Genomic DNA, 20,802 nt, shown 5'->3' with positions numbered 1-20,802 from the left:
CATATATTTTATCCCCTCGGCGTTTCATTGAGGGCATCGACCTCTTCTCGCGGAAAATGACTAGTCTGTATTCGGTAAAATGACAGGTTCATGTATACAAAAGGGTGGATTCACGGGAAGTCGTGCGGAAGTGAAGGACTCAGCATATAAAGGAGATAAGAGAGGGATGGGGTTGTTGTCGAAACGTTAACGTGATGCAATAGTCGGTGAGGGTCCAGACCAAAGGATAGAAATAAGCTCCTTTAACCACTTTAACCTCAAAGTCTCGCTATTGACACGTTTTGGGCGAGATCACAAGGACTAATTGATGTTCGGCTTCATAAAAATTTATTGGCTCGAGCCAGTGAATTATCCGTTGGAGCAACAGCACAATAATCCGTCAATTAAAGTTCAATTTTCATTTCCGAGAGCAGAAATTATTCTATATATTCCTGAAATAGTGGCAAAAATTAAAAACTGCAGATTTTTTCACGTCAATTTTATTAACCCTTTGTTGGAAATGTGGAAAAAACCTGGAAAAGTTGATATCGGGAATAATTTTTTAGAGTAACTTCGCTTATGATAGCGACAAGTGTATTTAGCTAGGTTCTACACACAATTGGAACCAACTCTTTTGGGTGTGAATTGTTGGAATTGTGGAGTCACTGGAGAGTCATTCTCTCGGACAAGACACTTCCTCTATAGCGTTTGTTGGAAACTATACACACGGGCATAAAACTCACTTCGTGCTCCTAGAGCGATTACATTAACTGCACCACTTCTCTCACATCTTTTCTTTTCTAACTCAGTGACTGTTCTATGTTTGGATAATCGTGCATTACAGAGCAAGTGAAGAAAAGTACTTTTTTACGAGAGTGAGAATTACAAAACCGAGTCGAAAGCCAAAAGTGTAATTACGCACAATTACATTTGTTGAATTCACATTGTGTTATAAAATTCACCATGACACCTCACAATATTTATAAAAAATAAAGAGTTCATTTAAAACGAATTTGTTGAGTCACTACATTTATTTCAATATTTTTTCCCCGTATCCCAATCATTTTATTGGATACTTGCAATTTTTGGGAAAAAATATTTCTTGAAAATTATTGTTTAGTCTCTTGAAATGAGAATGAATGAATTATTCTGTCATTTAGTTTATATTTCATTTAGTATTTTGTAAAAATGGACAAGATCGGATTGAGCTTGAATTATCCTGAAGTTGTCCAATCAACTTGGATTGAGAGTGTAAATTATGTGTATCTATGTGGTGGAATATAATGCGAAACTTGTTGGCATGAGGAAGGATGGGAAATGTTAGTACACAATTTCAGTCAGCCAGGCTGATCACAGCTGGTGCTTATCTACTAGCCCCAGGCGAGGTTATTGCACTGACCAAAAGCCCCACTACTGCGTTCAATTAATGTAAAATTGGAGATACGTATTCACTCTTTCTATTGTGGTATACAATAAAAGAATTGTGCTGGCTGTTACACGACTTTGTGAGAAAATTGTTTGATTGGTGGAGAAGTGACCCAAAAGGATTGACATATTGCCTTTATGTGTTCTTTATTTCCAAAGATTGAACAATAGGTCACGCCTCATTACGGTATATACCTGTGCTCTTTTATAGTATATAACGAAAAAGTCTATTATCATTATTCCAATATTTAAAAGGAAAACGAAGAGAAATAAAGATACATTTCTTTAGGATTTTATTCCACGTGAAGTGGCATGAGAAATGGATTGTGGGTTCCGGCAGTTTTTCCGGGTGACCGCCGTCAGGGTGTCTCTGCAAACGTATACATCGTAAAAAGAGGAAGAGGGAGTTGGTAGATAGAGGAATAGGGCCGAGAAAAATCCAGGGAAAAATGGTGAGGCAGTCGCTGCCAGGGCGTTGGATATATGTTCAATACTGAAAAAACCGGTGCTCCCCCGCGAGTTTCCATTTCCCTTCCTTTTCTCCTTTCAAACCCGAATCCCCTTCTTCGATCGCATCCTCTCAATACAATACCAGAAGGCTAGCCCTTTTCTGCATTCGACCGAAGAATCCAACGTCTCGTTCTCCACGCTGCGTATTTATTTATGTACAACACAACTCTCAACACGCATTCAATTTCACTGGCTATTTGTCTTTCCATCTCTCTACAATAAATTCACATCACCATGCAATAGAATTTTTGAAAAAAAATTATTAACAATCTTCAACGCTGCATATTTCTCCACAGAACAATGATATGGAGAAAATTATCAGTGATTATCAGTGTGAAATTGAAAGGGATACTCATAATGAAATAATTTCCTCCGGTCGTTTATTGAATTTTTTTACAAAAATAAATGGCAGTGTCTAACCAGAAAATTATTAACTGGCACAAAGAGGAGCATCTCACCCTGAGTTACTCTACTCACATTATCTGCACTCTAGCCAAATTAATTCGATTCACCTAGAGGACACCGTCCAACCTTCTCCTCTCAGAGACAGTTTTGGTAGACAACCCGAGCGTGTGCTGTGAGTTGAAATTTTCATGATGAAAACTTTCTGGGGCGATTATATGACATTGAAGATGGCAGAGTACGAGTAATATCTGAGTATAAGAGGGTAAACCGAGAGAGTTGAGCACTGAAAGAAAAGAGTAGATGACAACAGAGTCGAGAGGATGCGCCTGCAGGATGAAGAGGACGCACCAGGATTCAGGGGGGGAGTATAAGAGCATTGAGACAGAGGGTGGGAAAATGAGGGGAGAAGAAAGTCAAGAAGAAAGAGGAGGAAAATGAAAAGAGGAATGGGGGAATTGGTTGGCGTGTGGTCGGGTCAAAGACAACGTTGGAAAGGTATACAACAACGTCGTCTACGTGGGGAGGAGTGTGGGGTTGCGGTTGGAATTGCCCTGTCCAATGCGCTATTCTAGGATTACTGTTAAATTTTTCCTCGTTTGTCTGCTCGTTCACATCCGGATGAAATTCTGAAAATGGTGCACTTTCTTCCGTACCATATGACCAAAGTAAATGGAGTATTGCTCCCCAAAAGAGCTTTTTAATTCATGCTCAAATTAATTGTGCGGAAAGTCGTTGTGTCCATTTAGGTGGAGAAATGTCAAGTTTTTCATCAAAGCTTTGATCATCAATCCTGAAAATGACTTTCAACATTAAATATTACGAGGGAAAAATAGCTTGTTAATATCTTTTACAGTTACAATATTCAATCCCTAAAGATTCAATCATGATTTTTAATACGACGCATGTTCGGGTGATAGCTCTAAATTTATTTTAATAATAATTCGCTTACGGAAAAAAATCACAGTACTTAGCATTACCTCCCAATATCGAATTCGTCCAATGAAAACTTTTCCATCCCCGAATGGCGTACTCGAATAATAATTCGAAAAATCGTAACGGTATAATTCCAAGTCCTTCATCCAGTGTAACTCAAAACTCGAGCTAAAATCTTTCATTAGAATCACTATGGTAATTGCGTAACGAGTTTGACTTGACAATGGCTTCGTCAAGCTATACGCATAAAACCCATTTTTTTTTTTCGCGGATAAATTGAAGTGGAGTCCACCCAGCATTAAAGTTTTCAACTCCCGCCCACTATATTTCTAGCGTCTATTATGAAATAACTGGGGTAGAATGAAAGTCTTAAAAAAACGAACTCTGTTATATTATAAAAGTTACCAAGGAGCGATGAAAAAAAAAAAGAAAAATAATAGGCGCACGGTTGAGGGCGAATTTGGTACCATGTAGGCTATTTGCATCATACTCAAGCTAATATTCTCTCATTGAATAGAAATAATTGCCCCTAGATTTGTTCCCACTGAAATCAAAGACCAAATCTTCCTCAGAATATTGAAGTGCGCAACCGCACGTACAGAGTGAATGATTTTTCCCCCGTATTCCCAACCTGGGCTCGGGAAAATTGAAATGTCCGGCTATGAATTATTCATTGTCATTTCATGATTCGTATCACGTTTTTATTGCCAGCTTTAAATTTACAGGGTATATCCATAATTACAGTTTTCTCCATTCACCTCATTTGTTTCCGGTGTACAGGAATTTACATTGCCAATGCATTTTGTAATGCATTACGCCATGAAATGTCATATCAAAATGCAAATGAATTCCAATGAACCAATAAAATTCTTGAATTGATAAAAAAAAATAGTAGTTGATTCTAATTGACTCTTCGTGAATGTCTCGAGGGGAATGTAATCCTTAGTTCATGATGTCCTCATTCCACCCTCTCTCATTCTTTAGGTTATTCCGTTTTATCTTTTTTCCACTCACACTTGCTTTCCACTTGGGTGAATTCGATTTCTCCGCCATTCCAACTTGTCGAGTGCATTTCAGTTCAATCGATTCACTACTCCTTTTCTCAGCTGGACTCCACCAACTGCCTTTAGCTTTGGGTACACCCGAGTAGCTGCTATCGTGCCTCGTTACTCGCGGAATTTATCCCATTTTCTTCTTCCTTTAATTCTATCTCGTTAGAAGTCGTATGGTAAACGTTTCGTATTGTTTCATCAAAGTAATGCATGACTTTCGGATTATAGAAGAGGCTCGAGTGAAAATTTTGATCAGGTTTTTATCAAGTTCGTGGATTCGATTTTTCTTCGCGTATTCACCACTCACCTAATGAAATTTAATTAATTAATCGCTTTTACTCTCATCGTCATTGCGTTTGCTCTTGCCTTGAGCAAAGTGGAGTCAAATCTGCGTCTCAACTCTAACCTCATATTTATTCTACTCTATACATATGACGGTTTCTCCTCAATCTCTCATTCACCTGCAAACTCTCGAACTGTTATCTATCTCAAACATTCCTCTCTTCACTCTCAATAGAAAAGTGAATAAAGTATCAAAGGTAATGATACAATCAAACTCAAATCATCGTTTTAGTTAACACTGAAAACTTAACCTGATTATCAGATTGAATGTCGAATCGATGATTTCGAGAGATGGTTTTTTTAGAAAAAAAACTACAACTATAGGTTGGTAAAATAAATTTAGTAAATTTACGAAGAATTTATTCGGTTCGCCAATTTCTCAATGGAGCTCTAACACATCACAAAAGCGTTCCTGAACGTTCATCGATACTACTTGGAGAAATGGTGTTCTCGGAATTTAGATTGCGTCGTTAGAAGTGGATTGTGGAAAGGGGAGAAAAGCGGGTAGAGTCGGTGCGATGATTGCCCCATCGACGCGCGTACGATTTGCATATTGTTTTCCTTGGCCGAGTACGCTCCCATTCAATGCTAGTCAGTTAATTCCCATTATCGCAAGCTCAATTAAGTCAACGATTTGAGGTCCTCCAGAATCGGTATTTCATCGTGAACCCTTTTATCGAATCAGCGCAGCGAATTCCCAGAGCATAGAGATCTTTATTATCCTACCCATTGAATCACTTCCCTCACCTGTCATCCTGAATTTAACGAGTTTTATCTGTTTAAGACTGTTGACGAAGTAAATGACATTCCGACTGTTAAGAGATTTGGAGAGTTCATTCGTTATTCGGCACGACTGGACAACATTGCAACTTTCAATTGGATTTCGGATATAAAATTCCAAAACTGATTTGCAGGCATCCCTGGGATAAAAACTAGACGGAAAATTCAGTTCGACAACATTTCCTGACAGCTAGACCGTTCCCACGCGAATAAACTAAATAAAAGAATAATAAAAAATTCTTTGCAGATGAAAATTTATTATTAGCATTTTTTTTTTGATAATTAAAATTCTCATTATTCCTGCGAAATTCCATTCTTTAGTCTATCAATCCCCTGATTCCATGGAGATATTGAAAAAATAATAAATCGAGCAATTTTCAATTTAGAAAACATGAAAAAAAACGAGTCTTTAAACATTTGCTCGAAGCGGCAAAGAGGGCTGTCATCAAAGAGCAGTGATTCACCACTCTGAATTTATTTACGTCCCTAGGCGTGTTTTCCACGTTTTCAATTTTTTTTTGTACATGAAAATTGGGCATGTACCAGCTGACATTGGGCCGAGGGGCACGCGACCTCGCACACCATTTCCCATTTAGTGGATAGAGAATGGCAGACAGATAAGCTGCATAATGGTACTGTAGCATTACAGATGGCCTTACATACACCACCACAAACGTTCAACGTTGGTGGATATAGTTGTAGGTAGCTGTACATAGTGCACTTGAAAGCAGATAACCCGTCGTCTTATTACCAGGGCGACGTCGTTACCCCTGAGTATCTCCTGGTGCAATCTACAGTCCAGTTCAAATTACCGTCTAGATTTTCTTCGCACACCGGTCGCGTTCAGGATATTCCCTAGACGGCATTAGAGGATGGCAGAGACACAAATTCTCGGTGTAGGTACGAAAGGGATAGAACTCTGGGAGATGGGGATTACCATAATTTTAACGTAATGTTTATTGTTTTGGATAATTGCATGTTGCAATTATCACAATGGCCCTGATATCATTGTTCCTAAAAGGAGAATGCGGATGAAACTATTGAGAATGGGATAGGTTTTTTGAGGGGGAATTGGATAGCGTGAGTCAGGGAATATTCGTGATTATTTTCAGAGTCTTCGTAAAAAATTGGGGGAAAGAAATTTTCACTATTGAAATTAATTTGATACGGTAATTTATCTTTCGTAGAAGATGTTTATCGGTTGTCAGTCGGACTCAATTTGACTGTTGGGTTTTTTTTTCTCATTTCAACATAACAATCACCGAGCATTTTAACCCCAGTGTTCACGTTGCGACGATTAAATTTATCCGTTCGAACGGATCTCGTTTCACGCATCCTTAACCCCACACCGTTATAGTACATGGTACATATGCATGGTTTCCCCAAGGCTACCTGGCTGCTACTCATCCCCCGAAAATTGACACTGCACAAGTGAATATATCTATACAGGTTTATGTAGCAATGAGTTCCCGACACCTGCCCACCAAATTAATTTCATTAATGGCCCAGGCGGCCCCCTTGCATCAACTGTTTCAAATTTCCGGCACGGTCCTCGATTAGTCGGGTACAGAAACTGATATCCCCGTATATATTTTGTTCCCCCAGAGTTTGAAAGGATAGGAGATCGAGTGGAATGATGTAAAGAGACTTGAAATTGCTGTCGTGAAAGTTGAATGGAGATTTTTTTTTACCCCTTTTCAATCGGTAAATAAATTAATCGTTTGCTTCAGTATTTTCTTTTCCCGTTCCTCCACTGGTTTTAGTCCTTCATCAGAAATTCATTATCACGGCGATTCCCGGCTTTATTAGACGATATCAATGGTGGCAGGTGGAAGGCAATAAGATCTGCGGACAATGTACATTTGAATTTTCCCAACGAAATGGGAAATGGAATTGAAAATTTCATTCACTTTGATATTAAATGAGAGGTTAATCGAATCTTTTGTTTTTATAATCAATTTAATTCTGCAACCATTTTCGGGACAAATAAAGCTGTCCTGCGTCAGAGGGAATTGGTACTGATGATTACTCACCAATGAAGGTCACGGAAAAATTGATATTGAATTTTCATAGCCGCAATTACCCAATAATTGCATCTCATTTGGGTGTAATTGGTTCCATATAACTTATTCAAAACGTAATGAGAATTTTCAATAAAAATCATTTCTCGCAGGTATTCAATTTTATTTTCCCAGGGCGATATATTAAATATATTTCACCATTGGAATATCTCCATGTACATTTGCAAAATTGAAAAAAAAAATGAAGAGTATCGGTGACTAGAGAATCGGTTCGACAGACATATTGACATGATGGAGGCACAAAAGTATTTTTTACTACTCCATTCGCTGTTACGTAATGTAAAGGGGTTTCCCACGCCTCTGCAGATGGTGGTGGGTAAGATGGAGAATGGTTGTATCCGAGTCAAAGAGACAGACTGCATTCCCCTGGGAAATCAGGGTTGTCCTCTCCGATTCCACCTATACTTCTCATCCGGCACATTCTCTTGTACCCCACTCCAACGTTTCCCCTCCTTCTTCAACCACCCCTCACAGCTCTTACCACTCAACTCAACGTCTCCACTAACCTCTTCGTTGCCTTCACCACGACATTTTCCTTAATACGATGAGACAAGGGAAACCCCACTTGCGCCTCATACCCCGCACGGTGTACTTGTCTAAAACCGTAAACTCCACTGAGCGTTCCCCACTTCCGCCATTGGTTCCATTTCTAACGAGATAGAAGAGACGTGGGTTACGTGATACGCGAAGAATCCGAGTGAGAACTTTACCCCCTCGTTTATCAAATGATCGCTTTCTGTCTCCTCATTAAAACCATTAAATTATGAGTTTATACTGAAAATTATTCTTTCATTTTTTAATGTTCATTCATGATATATCCCAGGTTTATATTATAAAAACAATTTTTATTACTCCATTAACTATCTTTACTTGAATTAATTAATTAGATTGAGATTTGAATAATTATTCTTGTCATTTATTTTTTTTTGACATGAATAGCCTCGAATTATTAATTGAATTTGCCGTTTCAGGAAAATTGAAAAAAATATACACGCGGTTTTTGAAAGAGTTGAAAATAAAAAAAAGAAGAAAATCCAATTGAAAGACGAATCCATAAAAATAAATCCATTCAATTTCAGGAAAAACTGAAACAGTTAACCGAAAAAGAAGTGGCAAATCCGATTTTATTTGTTGCACTTTTAAGAATACAAATTTAATTCGCCAGCTGTGGTAATCCGAAAGAATCGATGTCCAACGACTAGCTCTCGATTCAATTTCAGGAATTCACGGAATTTCGGTGACGATCTAGCCATCTATAGGCAATATATGTCACATGTGTAATACATACATGTACATGGAGTATTGAGGGTGATACAAAGGCATTCGGACATGCATATTGAAATTTAACGATCACTCGATATGAAACCACCACACTCGATCCACTCAGCGGTAACAGCGAGAATGCTCGACTGCACCATCATTTACCCACTTGTTTCATTCAACCCCAGTCATCTGTCCATGTGTACTATTCCGTATACAATTTGTATCAATAATCAGAAAGCAAACAACACTTGTACGAGTCTCGATATCGAGTGCTGCCTCCGGATGCACCAAAAATTAATAAATCATTCGGTATTCCGCGAGTGATTAATGCGTTTGAGGAGCCACCCAAAGATCAAATGTGCTTTTTCATGTTCAATCACTTTCCCAAATTCTTATTCAACTCATTTCAATCAATTCAATCAATTACTGGCACTTTACAATTTCCCGCTGAGTAAAGTCTCCAATTTTTATCATGAACGATAATAATTTCAGATTCCAAATTTATGCGGTAGTAACGGTTGTTTTTACAGACAATTCCAGAAGTTTAAATGAATAAGAAAATGTCAATGCATTATTCAACTTGATATCTAATTTCTGCCATCGAAGATGGTACAGAGAAGTAATAAGGAGTAATAGCTCAGAGATGATCAGCCCGAGGGAATCGAGCATACGATGTGCGTGGACAAATCAGTGATAGCAACACCCGATTGAAATTGGGTCATCCAATGAGCAACTACACCCGTTAGGTATTCAGTGGGAATTTGTCCCCTTGGACTGCCGTCGGGTACCTCTGGATTTGTTTTCCATTTTTTTTTTTCCTCTGAATACACATGAATACATACACACGCTCTTGACACACCACGAGCCCAGGGGGCGACAAAAGGCAATCGGGGCCAATGGGCTAGTCGGGAACACCAAGCAGTACACACTGCTCCATTTGATTGACGTTCGAAGGGTGCTGGTGCGCGCGTTGCATTGATTGCACTCATTGTTCCCATATTCAGATATCCGGCTAACTGCTGCTCTCTGTTACCTCTCCAAATGCATTATCGCATCTATTTCTTCAATAATATCGGTGTATTCCTTGGGAAATAATATTTTAAGTGGTGATATCTGATCATCCAAAGTCTCAATCAATCGTCATTACGCCCTAACGGGTCGAGGCGATAGAAAAAAATCATTAAAAAAATTATAACCGAGTCTTTGGGGGCGGGAAGGGCAGGGAAGGGGTGGGAAGGGGTGGGAAGGAGCGGTAAAAGGCGAAAGGGTGTGGAGGAGGCAGGAGAAAGTTCTGTACATTAATCAATAAATTCAATGATAAAGAACTCATTACTTCTTCATCCCAAGTACTCCAAACCGTGAAACATGAAAGCTTCCATGTTCTTTCAAATTTACATCCCCAATTCTCTCCCTTATTCTCTCTCCATTTTCTTTCTTATTTTTTTCATGTCTCCCCTGCACTTCCCTCGTTTCATGCAGATGCACGTATAGAGGTACTCGTTGTCTCATCCACGGAATGCCTGAAGGCAACTTCCGTCTCCCCTTTATATTCTAGTAGATCCACGGGTTGTACGTCCGCCCGGTCGATTATTCATGGACGACCTACGACATAAGACAGAGTCTCTATTGGTGAATACAATGCGATCCGTAACTTTGTGACTTTTCCCATTCACTTCTGAGGACCTTTCCAAGTCAGCGAACTCCGTGGACTTTGCATTTTAAAAAACTTTTGATATTTAACTGGAAAAACTGAGGGAAAGTTGAAATTGGTGGTGGTGAAAAATTGGAAGATTTCCTGGGAAATAGCGAGTGATGAATGGATGAGTTATAAAAAAATAATCATTCATTTTTCTCCCAGATTTTATGACATGGGAGGGACTTCAGCTGGCGTATACATCTACACACGCAAATGCCTATAAAAGGACGTGGAAAAACAATTGTATGGAAAAAGTAGAGCACTTTATTTTCATCTGAGTTGAATAAGTGCTGTACATTTCCCTTTTTAAAAAAAGCATGTAACGTTTTTGGCAGCTTTTTCGGCGGATAGCTAAGCTGTGCATCTCATAATATATATATATAAAATATAATATAATATACCATTTCAATAAAATAATGATTTGTCTAAAATAAGAAAAAAAAATATATTTATCAATTGAATTTGATTAAAGAAAAAAACATAAATTATGGGTAATTTTTTTAGATATCCGAGTAAAAAAAAATTGTAATCGGAATATTTCTTCGAAATTTTCCAAAACAAATTTTTGAAAAATTTTTCAAAACATTCCCTAAAAATACAATTGTTTTGTTCCCCGTTTTGTTTTTTGTTTCAAAAAAAAATTTCTGAAAAGTTTTCTAGAAATTTTTTGAAAATCTCGAAAAAATATTTCGATTACAATTTTTTTACCCGGGTATATTTGAGCTTCTTGGAATATTTAGATTTTAGATGTCAAATGATAACACTCGCTAGTCTTTCATAAAAACATCGCAATAATGGAGAAGAAATGGAGATAATAACTGATCATTATTCATCCATACAAATAAGCCATTGCCGTAGTACAGGAATGGTCGTTCAACTCAATTCTTTCACACATCCATGGCTAAACTTTTTGGATGGTGAGGTCGGGACTCGTGTCTCCTTCCACCGTCGACTAAGCAACTTTGTGAACTTATCGAACTTGTTGCCTCCAAGTTATCTCTTCCCCCAGTGCACGATGCCATGGAAAGTATTGCACTGAGACGATAAAGTTGGATATGTCCGGGGGTACCACTACACTTCTAATAGTTTCTCCAACGTTAACTCAACTCCAGTGATCAGACTTGTTGCCTATCCCTGGAAAATTCTTGTTGCACCAGTTGGTCCCGGAAAATTCAATTAAAACATAAGATAAAAAGAGCATGAGAAAAACAGTCAAATTGCAAAAGCTCTCAGCCCCCCCAAAGTGGAAGACTCACCTGGAGACTCTTGGGACGCATATTTCATGCTTCAACTATCGTCTAAGAAGCTCAAATGATTATGCAAATTACCAGTAATGTCTTAAACGCAAACGCTCTTAAGAGTTTCGTCTCAAGAGGTGCTACAATTCCCCCTTAACCCGACTCCCCAAGACAGAAATAATCAATTGCTCCGTTTTTTAGAGCTCAATGGATTCTTGGCGAGCCTTAAAACAGCCGAGATGTTTCGATACTCCTCTAAAGCGGAACAATTGAAATGTTTACATCGACATTCGAGAAATACGCAAAAAGTAAAGCACTAATGGTGCTCTCCACAAAAGACGTAGGGGTGGGAGATAAATACGGAGACAAGTACAGACTAACGACAACAAAAGATGACAGAGAGAGAGAAAACTTGAGATCGTGGTATCGATGGTTGACCACATTTTCGTCAAGAGTTACATTCCCCCCTTTTTCCACCCCCCGATTTTGCGAGGAAAAAGCCGGATCAAATAATTGCGGTCCTGATCGACTCAGCAAATAGACTCTTTCCTTCCTTAAACTCTGTCTTACTTGCTCACGATTCAGTTACTGTATATCAGGGTGCTTTCCACGTACTTCTGTGAAGAATTCTTAGTCTCGTCTGCCCTTTGGAAACTACTGTGCACGATTCAATCATTCAACCTAGACGCCCTTTGCTTCACAACTGCGCGACCCAGTTTGTTCCGCCTATCGACTCCGTTTTCCGTTTGCACTCGAGAACTCTAGCACTACTGATACTGCTTTTTTTTTTCACCTCCTACACAGGCGAAACTAGACACTTCGTCCCTTTCCAATTCGATGTACCTCGGGTATCTCGCGAATTTTATTTGAATTTATGCATCACGTTTGGGTTTATAATTCATTCCGGTTGAGTTTCTCGTCCTCTCGATGATTTTGAATTTTCAACACCTCTTTCTGGTATCGTTTACACAAAGAAAATAATCATTCATAAATAATCATTGAAATGAGTACAATCTATATTTATTTTGAATATATTTCTATAATATATTTTTCTGTGGATTCGTAAGGAAAAATTAAATTAAATAAGATATCATCAAATCATCAAATGAAGCGATGAATATTGTATAAAATATCGGGAATTCGGTAGGACTTGTTAAAAATTTTAATAAAATCCTAGATTTGATTCAGATATAACTCTCTAAATCTGACTGACGACGCCTCGATTTTCCGTTCCGACGAGCTGCTCCTGCACGTACATTTTGAACGAAGACGAATCGGCCAGTGAATTCGATTGGAATCTATCGGGTGCTACCTTTGACTTGGGGAACAGACGACAATGTGAAAGGAGCATGGAACGCGGGTCTAGACGCCCCTACGACGTGACTAGTTCGTAAATTTCTTCACACAGACATCACCAGCCATTTTTATGAATATATCGAAGAGCCATTATATATTTTCCCCAAGAGTGGCTGCAGCGATTGCCAGGCGGCTCCAAAAACTTGGAAAGAAACACGAAATCTAAAATAAAAAATGAAATCAACGTCGTGTCTATCTCTTTATTTCGCAGCTCGAGCATAATGTTCTTCACGAATCGCTGAAATAGTTTTGCGAGAAAGCGCAAGTGGCTGAATTCGAATACCTCCTTGAAAATATAAGCCAACATTGAAATACGAGATTTCTCTATGAAATATTCTCAGTATGGAATGCCTTTTGAATTTCATTTCTGCAGGCATACCTATTGCATCGTTCTCACTCCCGCATATCTCGAGGATGGTGGAAATATGCATCACAAAAGACGAAGAAATTCCACGAGGAGTTTCCGAGTTCTAGGCATCGCAGGAAAATTCTAACGTTCGGATACTTAATTGTTCCATTCATTCGTTTTACCCGCGACACAAGTCGACTTTGCTGACAAAAAATCTACCACTATTTTTTTCAAACTGAATGGTCGTTTCTTTTATGATAATTTCTACTTGAGGAAAAATACTACTCGTTTATATAATGCCACAAACTTGTAAAATTCATCTCATAACTTCCAATTAATATTAAATATTAATTATGAAGATGAATTACGCCAATGAATTGTCATTATTTGAATTATTTGAATGACTTTGGATATGAATTGGCCAATTTAATTAAACTGTGGTAAATGGGCTGTGTAGTTAATGAACTTTGATGATATTCTCATATACAGGCGTTGCTGCGGTGGTTTCCTCGGCCGGTGGTCACGGCTTCGACGCACATTTACGTGGACCAAGTTTTCTCATTGAGCCCTCATCAAGAGTTGAATTTTCAAATTCAAGTGGTGCCTGGTTAGACTGCGCAGCAACTGGCAATCCAACCCCCAACATCGACTGGTCAACAGCCGATGGTTTACCCGCGACCGATGTACCCGGTGTGAGGCGTGTCCTGAGAAATGGCACCCTCGTACTACTTCCGTTTCAGGCCGCAGCATTTCGTCAAGACGTACACAGTGCTGCATACAGATGTGTCGCAAGTAACTCGGTGGGTCGAGTACTTAGTCGCGACGTACAAGTACGGGCCAGTGAGTACAAAACAATTATTTTTACCCTACCACCACCTTTTATATTTCACCTCTTCTCACTCTCCTCTCGTGTCACATCGTGTACACGGTATAGCCGCAGACACAGCGTAATTACGAACACGGTGTGAAAAAGAATGCAATTTGAATGCAAATTTTCACGGCAACGAAAGGAAATACGTTGGCAACCGACACTTCCTTCACCGTTAAACATAAACCCACAAAACCCCGCAAACACCGACCTGTCGTCCATAATTAAAAGTTTACTCCTGCCTTTGATTCGCAAAGGGATTTTTTTTTTATTTACCAAGGTAGAAACGTTTTTGCCGTTGTTTTCACAATAGTTGGGGAACTGGAAAATTAAGCGGGTGAGGACGGGTCAGAATATAGCGGTGGAGGAGATATTTAATTCATTGGGAAAAACATTTAAATTCCCATAGCCAAGTGTACAATGGACTTTGAAATATACGGAGACTTGAAAAGGACAAGAATAAACGGTAAATGTATTGTCCAGGTCCACCGGAAACAATAATCATTGAAATAATCATTTTTCTGATGAAAAACACATTCGTATTCTCTCGGTGGACAGAAAACCAAGACAGAAGGGATGAAAAAAACAACAAGAAGACAAGTACATTGAAAAACAGTCTTGAGATAAACTTTGTTGTCCCTGAAATTTCTTGAACCCCTGTCTTCGCATTTGAAGAGACGAGTGAGTGATTTTATATTCAATTATATGCAATATTTTTGCAAGAAAAAATCAAGTGATTCTCAGACACATTCGGAGACATTCTTCCGGGTGATGTAATTACGACGGATAAAAGAAACGGTAGAAAGAAAATATTTGTATCAAGTACGGTACATCCGAGGAAAGAGGTGAATACCGCTGAATAAACAAAGTGAGATTTCGTTCTCTTGGGGAGGAAAACGTCGGGGAGAAGCCAAATAACAGGCTTTGTTTACGATTCCAGTTGTCGTGATGTAACAGCTTGACACCTTCGGTGACACCAACCATCACTCTTGGGGTCTGAGGTATCAGAACCTCACTCTGCTTGCTTTCCATATCTTTTTACGGGTAATGTTTACTCCCTCAACTCCGTGCTATTTTTCTATATTTTATTCCGAAGAGGGATCCTCTTGCGTGACACAACCATTTTAGGATTTCTACAGAATCCAAGTGCATCAGCCATCAACACAAACGCATTAAAATATATCATTTAAAATTGAGCTTGATTACTCATCAGTCATTTCTATTGATTTTTTTTTATAGATTAGTCATTTAATTATTTATCCTTCCGGGGAAAAAAAATTGTTATCGGAATATTTTTTCTGAATTTTCAAAAAATTTCTGGAAAACTTTTCAGAAATTTTTTTTTATGAAACAAAAAAAAATTTCCGAAACAAATTATTGAACAATTTTTCAAAACATTTCCCAAAAATACAATTGTTTTGTTTCCCGATTTTTTTTTTGTTTCACGAGAAAAATTTTCTACAAAGTTTTCCAGAAATTTTTTGAAAATTTGGAAAAAATATTCCGATTACAATTTTTTTTTTAATTGAATGCACGAAGGATCGCGATGATACAGCTCAATCTTGAATTTTATACAACAAATTAAAATATTATCTTATTGAAAATTTTTCTGATACATGCAAAACATATTTTACCGTGTCAAGAAGGACTTGGCAATAATGAAAAATTTATGCCCACAGTTGTGACCCAGGCGTATTCCGTCGACGTGGAAGTAGTCGAAGGGGTATCTCGAGGGTGTACAGCAATTTTGAGATGCGTAGTACCAAGTCACGTGAAGGATCTCGTAAGAGTTGTATCGTGGCTCCAGGAGCCATCATTCCACATATACCCATCGCTCCAAGGAGGTAAGTGTCCTACTCATAAAATTTCTGAAAAAAATTCTCCAGAAAGATGAATACTGATTAAGATAAGACGAATTTGTCGATTTCAAAAATTTTTCTTCACTCCACACTAGTTTCAACATTGACTAAGAGGAAATCAATCAACTTATGACCTAATTCCAGGAAGATTATCGAATACAGAATCAATAATTGAGATTCTTCCAGCCTCAATCTTGACACGTGATTTAACGAAGATAGGGAATAAATCCCAGGGTGGCACTTTTGATGAAATTATCCTCACTGAATAATCAAGCCCCTGGAATAAGTTATTCCAGTGAGGCTTGACGATCAATATCCTCCGAACATCGTCGGGTTCAACGTCCTCCAATCAATTCTTCCCCAATTCCCATGTTCTCTTAATGCTCCAGTCCTCTCCACATTTTGCATTGGATTTTGAACAGTGCTGAGAGCTTTTCGAGCTAGAGCGATAAGAGGAGTGGCATCAGAATACTTCATTCTATGGAAACTACCTCATTGCGCAGAAGATGAAAGTGGATGGAGGGAGGGAATAGAAAAAGGTAGGACAGATGGATGAGCAGAGGTGAGCGGGTGCTCGTTAGTACAGAATTCGTCTGTTTGAATCGTTTGTAACCATTGCAGTAATTCTGTAGTTAAGTTGGTACGTTTCACGTGATATCTGAAGTCGTTAGGTTGGATCTTTGCTAACAGCAATTCTCGATCTGCACTATTCATTCTACTGTGACGTACACTCAGGTATACCCTCCATCGATGTACCTTCAGCAATCACAAATGTTCAACTATTCATTCTCTCAAAGCTTAATATTCACTCGCGGGATTTTTCCTAGATATAAAATTAACATTACTAATGCATCCAGCATTTGTTTGGGTAATATCCATTTATCCAAATGTTTCCCTGGAGTGATTCAGTATTGAATTAGGCCAGAGTAATCGGGTAATAGGTAAAGTTTTAATGAGATGAATTGTTTCGTTGGAATTAACATTTAAACTCAATCCTATTATAGTTTGAATTGAATGCTTACTGCGAGCAGTGCGATAGTTCAAAACAATGATTTATTTTTTCGGATTGTAGAGTCAGTGGATCTGTCATAATCATGGGGCATTTAGTCTTCATTCCTCTCAGAATTCTATTCAACTGCAGATCAACTAAAGTGTGATATATCATGACATTTTACTGAGGATGGATGGCACAACTCCAGGGTTCAACCTTTGGGCTGCATGTTAGATTTGGTGAATAATCGAACAGACAGTTTCCGGTCATTCATCTTATTCGATATTCTAAGGAAAATCGATTTTATATTTCGTTGGATAATAAATATTGTGAATTTTTAGAGATAAATATCAGTTTTTTATTTTACCTGATGATTTTGATATGAATATTTTTTATATCAGTTTTTTAAAATTACTGTTAGTAATAAGTTTACTAATTATTAAGTAAGGCTAGTTGTTTCTTTATTGTATGTCTATTTATCGCGTGGTTATCGATATTATGAAATTTATGAGTATTTCGTGAAGAAGTAAACACATCACTTTGATCCTTCAAAATTGATTGTATCTATATTGGGAGCATTATCGACATCTTCTGGATCGATGAATACACGTCTTCAAAAGCGCCCTATATGTGAGGCGATTGAATCAGATGAGCTAGCACTCACCTCAATTATTGGTGATGTTAATCGAACCTCCCTCAGGTTCAGTAATGACCTCATTAGACAGTTCAAGGCAAGCATGAGAAATTATAAAAATATTACGAAAGGTCAATTGAAGTTACATTGTTCGTAATTAAATTAATCAATGAATTTTCGATTTCTCTATTCTTGGGATTCGAAGGGATACGAATTGAGTCAAGAGTATTCTGTATATGGAGAGAATGGCTGCGAAATAGAAAAAGTGTAATAATAAAAATCTGGAGTAAAGTGAGGGAGTTTGAAAGAGAACAGGCAACTTTGGAGTTTCTAATGTACCGGGAGTACCAAAAGGCGTTTCAAGCGACAAGTTTAATGGTGAATTCGTGGTGGATGAGATAGGGTTGGAGTTGGGTGGAGAGAGGGTGGTAGAGCATTAAAAGCGGTTCGTGCCTGGGTACTCAGTCGTTGTCGACGTGGTCGAGGCTGTAGCCATTTAGGATAACTGCTAACCGCTCCGTGCCTTCGCTTATCTTACCGAGCTTTTGGTTTCCATGATCATCTCTAAACCCTATATCTTTCTCCTTCCCTTGCCAAGCTGAGGGGTTACACGATGGCCCTGCGAGTTATATTTTAACTGACCTAATTATATCGTAGATGCTCAACTGCACTCTTAATTTATTGGCGCAATTTTTATGACACTCTCTCGTTCAATCCTTTCAGATGGGAAATTTCATCTTTTACCAACGGGGGAGTTGCTGGTGCACGGATTGGAGTTCAGTGATCAATTCCTCAGTTACAGATGCAGAACGATGCACAGACTGACACGACAAGTGGTTGTCAGCACTTCGGCAAATCTTAGAATAGCTGGTTTGTAAAATTATGAAAATTATATTATCGTTTTTCGATCGGGGATTCACGATTATTGTTAGCATTAGAATCCCCCAAAGAGGGAATAATCTCCAGTTCTTTTGAAACAAAAAAAAATCGAAAAAGAAAACAATTGTTTTTTTCGGAAATGTTTTGAAAAATTTTTCAAAAATTTGTTTCGAAAAATTTTTTTTATCATCTAAAAATTTTTGCGATTATAATTTTTTTTTTTAATTATACTGTTGTTTTCTTCCTTTTTCAATTTTTCAAAACCATTTCAGAACATAAAATTGTTTTGTTTTCCGATGTTTTTTATTTCATAAAAAAAATTTCTAAAAAATTTTCCAGAAATTTCTTGAAAATTTGGAAAAAATATTCCGATTACAATTTTTTTTTACCCGAGCACTTTCTCCGAAACTTTTTTTCTACAATGCTCAAGAATTTTCCTAAGCATTGAAGCACTTCAATCCACAAAATTTGTACACACATCAAGCGACAGATTGCGTGTAGCGTGATAGCTGGAAAAACAAATTCCCTCCAGCTTAGCTACAACAAAACCAGCCTCCACATAGTTGACATGAACAGGTATTTGCCACAGGAGCAAATACTGGTTTACGCCCTGGTATGTGTCACACAGAGTCGTGCGTGAAAATGTCTGTATAACTCCGAGAAGCTCATAAGATCTACCTTTAGATCTCACGCTCTATGCATGAGCAGATTGTGCGCAGCTTCAAGATGGTTCAGATTGAGCTGTATCACTTACATTATTATTTCTTAACGACCTTCTCGAGTGCCTCTTTAAATGCTGGGCACCTGCTGCCACAGGCATTCATGTATGTAGATTACTCGTCAGCTTCGAAAGGTTTCGAAAGAATCTTAATGTATGTTGTGTCCGGCTTGATCTAGGCTCAATTATACCAAGAGTATTTGCTTCCATATTCTCGTAGCTCATCTCCTCGACGTTTGTCTATTCCAAATACAAATATATGTTCTTATTGTATAGTCATTTTATTTATTTTTGGGTGAATAACATTTTTTTGGATTTAGGTCGACGGATCCAGTTTTTTTTTATATATATTAAAATTTTTTTTTAATTTCTACAGAGCACGGAGGCATGATACCACCAACGATACTCGAGCACTCTGGCACGATCTACGTTGGACAGGATGAATCAACTTCCCTAGTTTGCCTAGCAAAGGCCTGTCCCACCCCAGAGTACAGGTAAAGGAATCATTCTCTCACAACACCCAGTAGATTCACCTCTCGTGCTATAATAGCCTTGCATTAAACTTTCAAAGAGCAGCGAAGAATTGCCGGTGCACCTGGAGAATCACGGTACTAAAAGAGAGTGAAAAATAAAAAAAAAACTGCAACGGAGATTTACTCCGGGAGGTAAAAATTGTAGTGAGGAAAGGAGTGTTAAAAAAATGGGGCGACGTTACAAATTCTGCTTGCCACCGCGTGACCCCGAAAAATATGAGATTTTTTTATAGCTACGGCATTCGCCTCCCCTCACCACTGCTCCCTGGATTACTCGGTGTAAAGTCGCAAAACCCACGAGATTTTACAGATAATACAACTCGTAATGCCTCTACAAAGTACCACCGGAACGAATGAATACGAAAAATTTCCGGTCAAGTATTCTGCCTTGTCATTCTGATACAATACATTAATTATTCAATACAAAAGCATTACTCCATCGTACATACTGAAAAAAATGTTAAAGTCGGGAATTTATTATTCAAAGAAATTGCAGTAGAACCTAAAATTCCACTTTTGTACATCATTTCTTCATTAAAAGTTATTCATTAATAAACGAGGCGTTGATATTGAAGAAAAAACGTGTATAGAAATTATAATTAATAAGTAATAATAATACATTATTATTATTATTATTACCAATTATTAATTAGTATTATTTATTCAGATTATTTTGATGAAAATAAAACAATCACGAAAAGTCGATATGCATCGAATGAATTAATACAATCTCAGCGTATATTTTTGTTCATATAATTAGAGAAAGTGAATTGGGTCACTCCTCTGAGAACAATGGACACTATCATTTGTCAAGTAGAATGTTTCCGTCCTTTCCGTGAAGCAGCCTGAGAATCCGTCCTCAAAAGTACTGTGTGAATCTTGACGACAAGAGCTTCCGATTGCACCCATTC

General features: G+C 38.0%; 1 protein-coding gene across 4 annotated transcripts in view; it reads left to right on the top strand.

Moving 5' to 3' along the window:
• Dscam2 (Down syndrome cell adhesion molecule 2) overlaps nucleotides 1-20,802 on the top strand; it is a 61,251-nt gene that overhangs the window by 16,926 nt on the left and 23,523 nt on the right. For 3 of the 4 annotated variants that reach the window (XR_892389.1, XM_011308890.1, XM_011308891.1), the window contains exons 2-5: nucleotides 13,899-14,249; nucleotides 15,957-16,121; nucleotides 18,485-18,631; nucleotides 19,735-19,852. Coding sequence is in view for 3 of the 4 variants with exons in the window: in XM_011308890.1 (XP_011307192.1) it covers nucleotides 13,899-14,249; nucleotides 15,957-16,121; nucleotides 18,485-18,631; nucleotides 19,735-19,852 (781 nt within the window). In the remaining variant the exon portion in view is untranslated. Of the gene's footprint in view, nucleotides 1-13,879; nucleotides 14,250-15,956; nucleotides 16,122-18,484; nucleotides 18,632-19,734; nucleotides 19,853-20,802 lie in introns of those variants that run through there. The other variant, XM_011308893.1, reaches the window with a different exon arrangement.

The sequence above is a fragment of the Fopius arisanus genome, unplaced genomic scaffold, assembly GCF_000806365.1.
Source record: "Fopius arisanus strain USDA-PBARC FA_bdor unplaced genomic scaffold, ASM80636v1 scaffold00063, whole genome shotgun sequence".
In the NCBI taxonomy this organism is placed as follows: Eukaryota; Metazoa; Arthropoda; class Insecta; order Hymenoptera; family Braconidae; genus Fopius; species Fopius arisanus.
The sequence above is the reverse complement of the archived record's forward strand: the minus strand, read 5'-3'. Positions and strand labels throughout refer to the sequence as shown.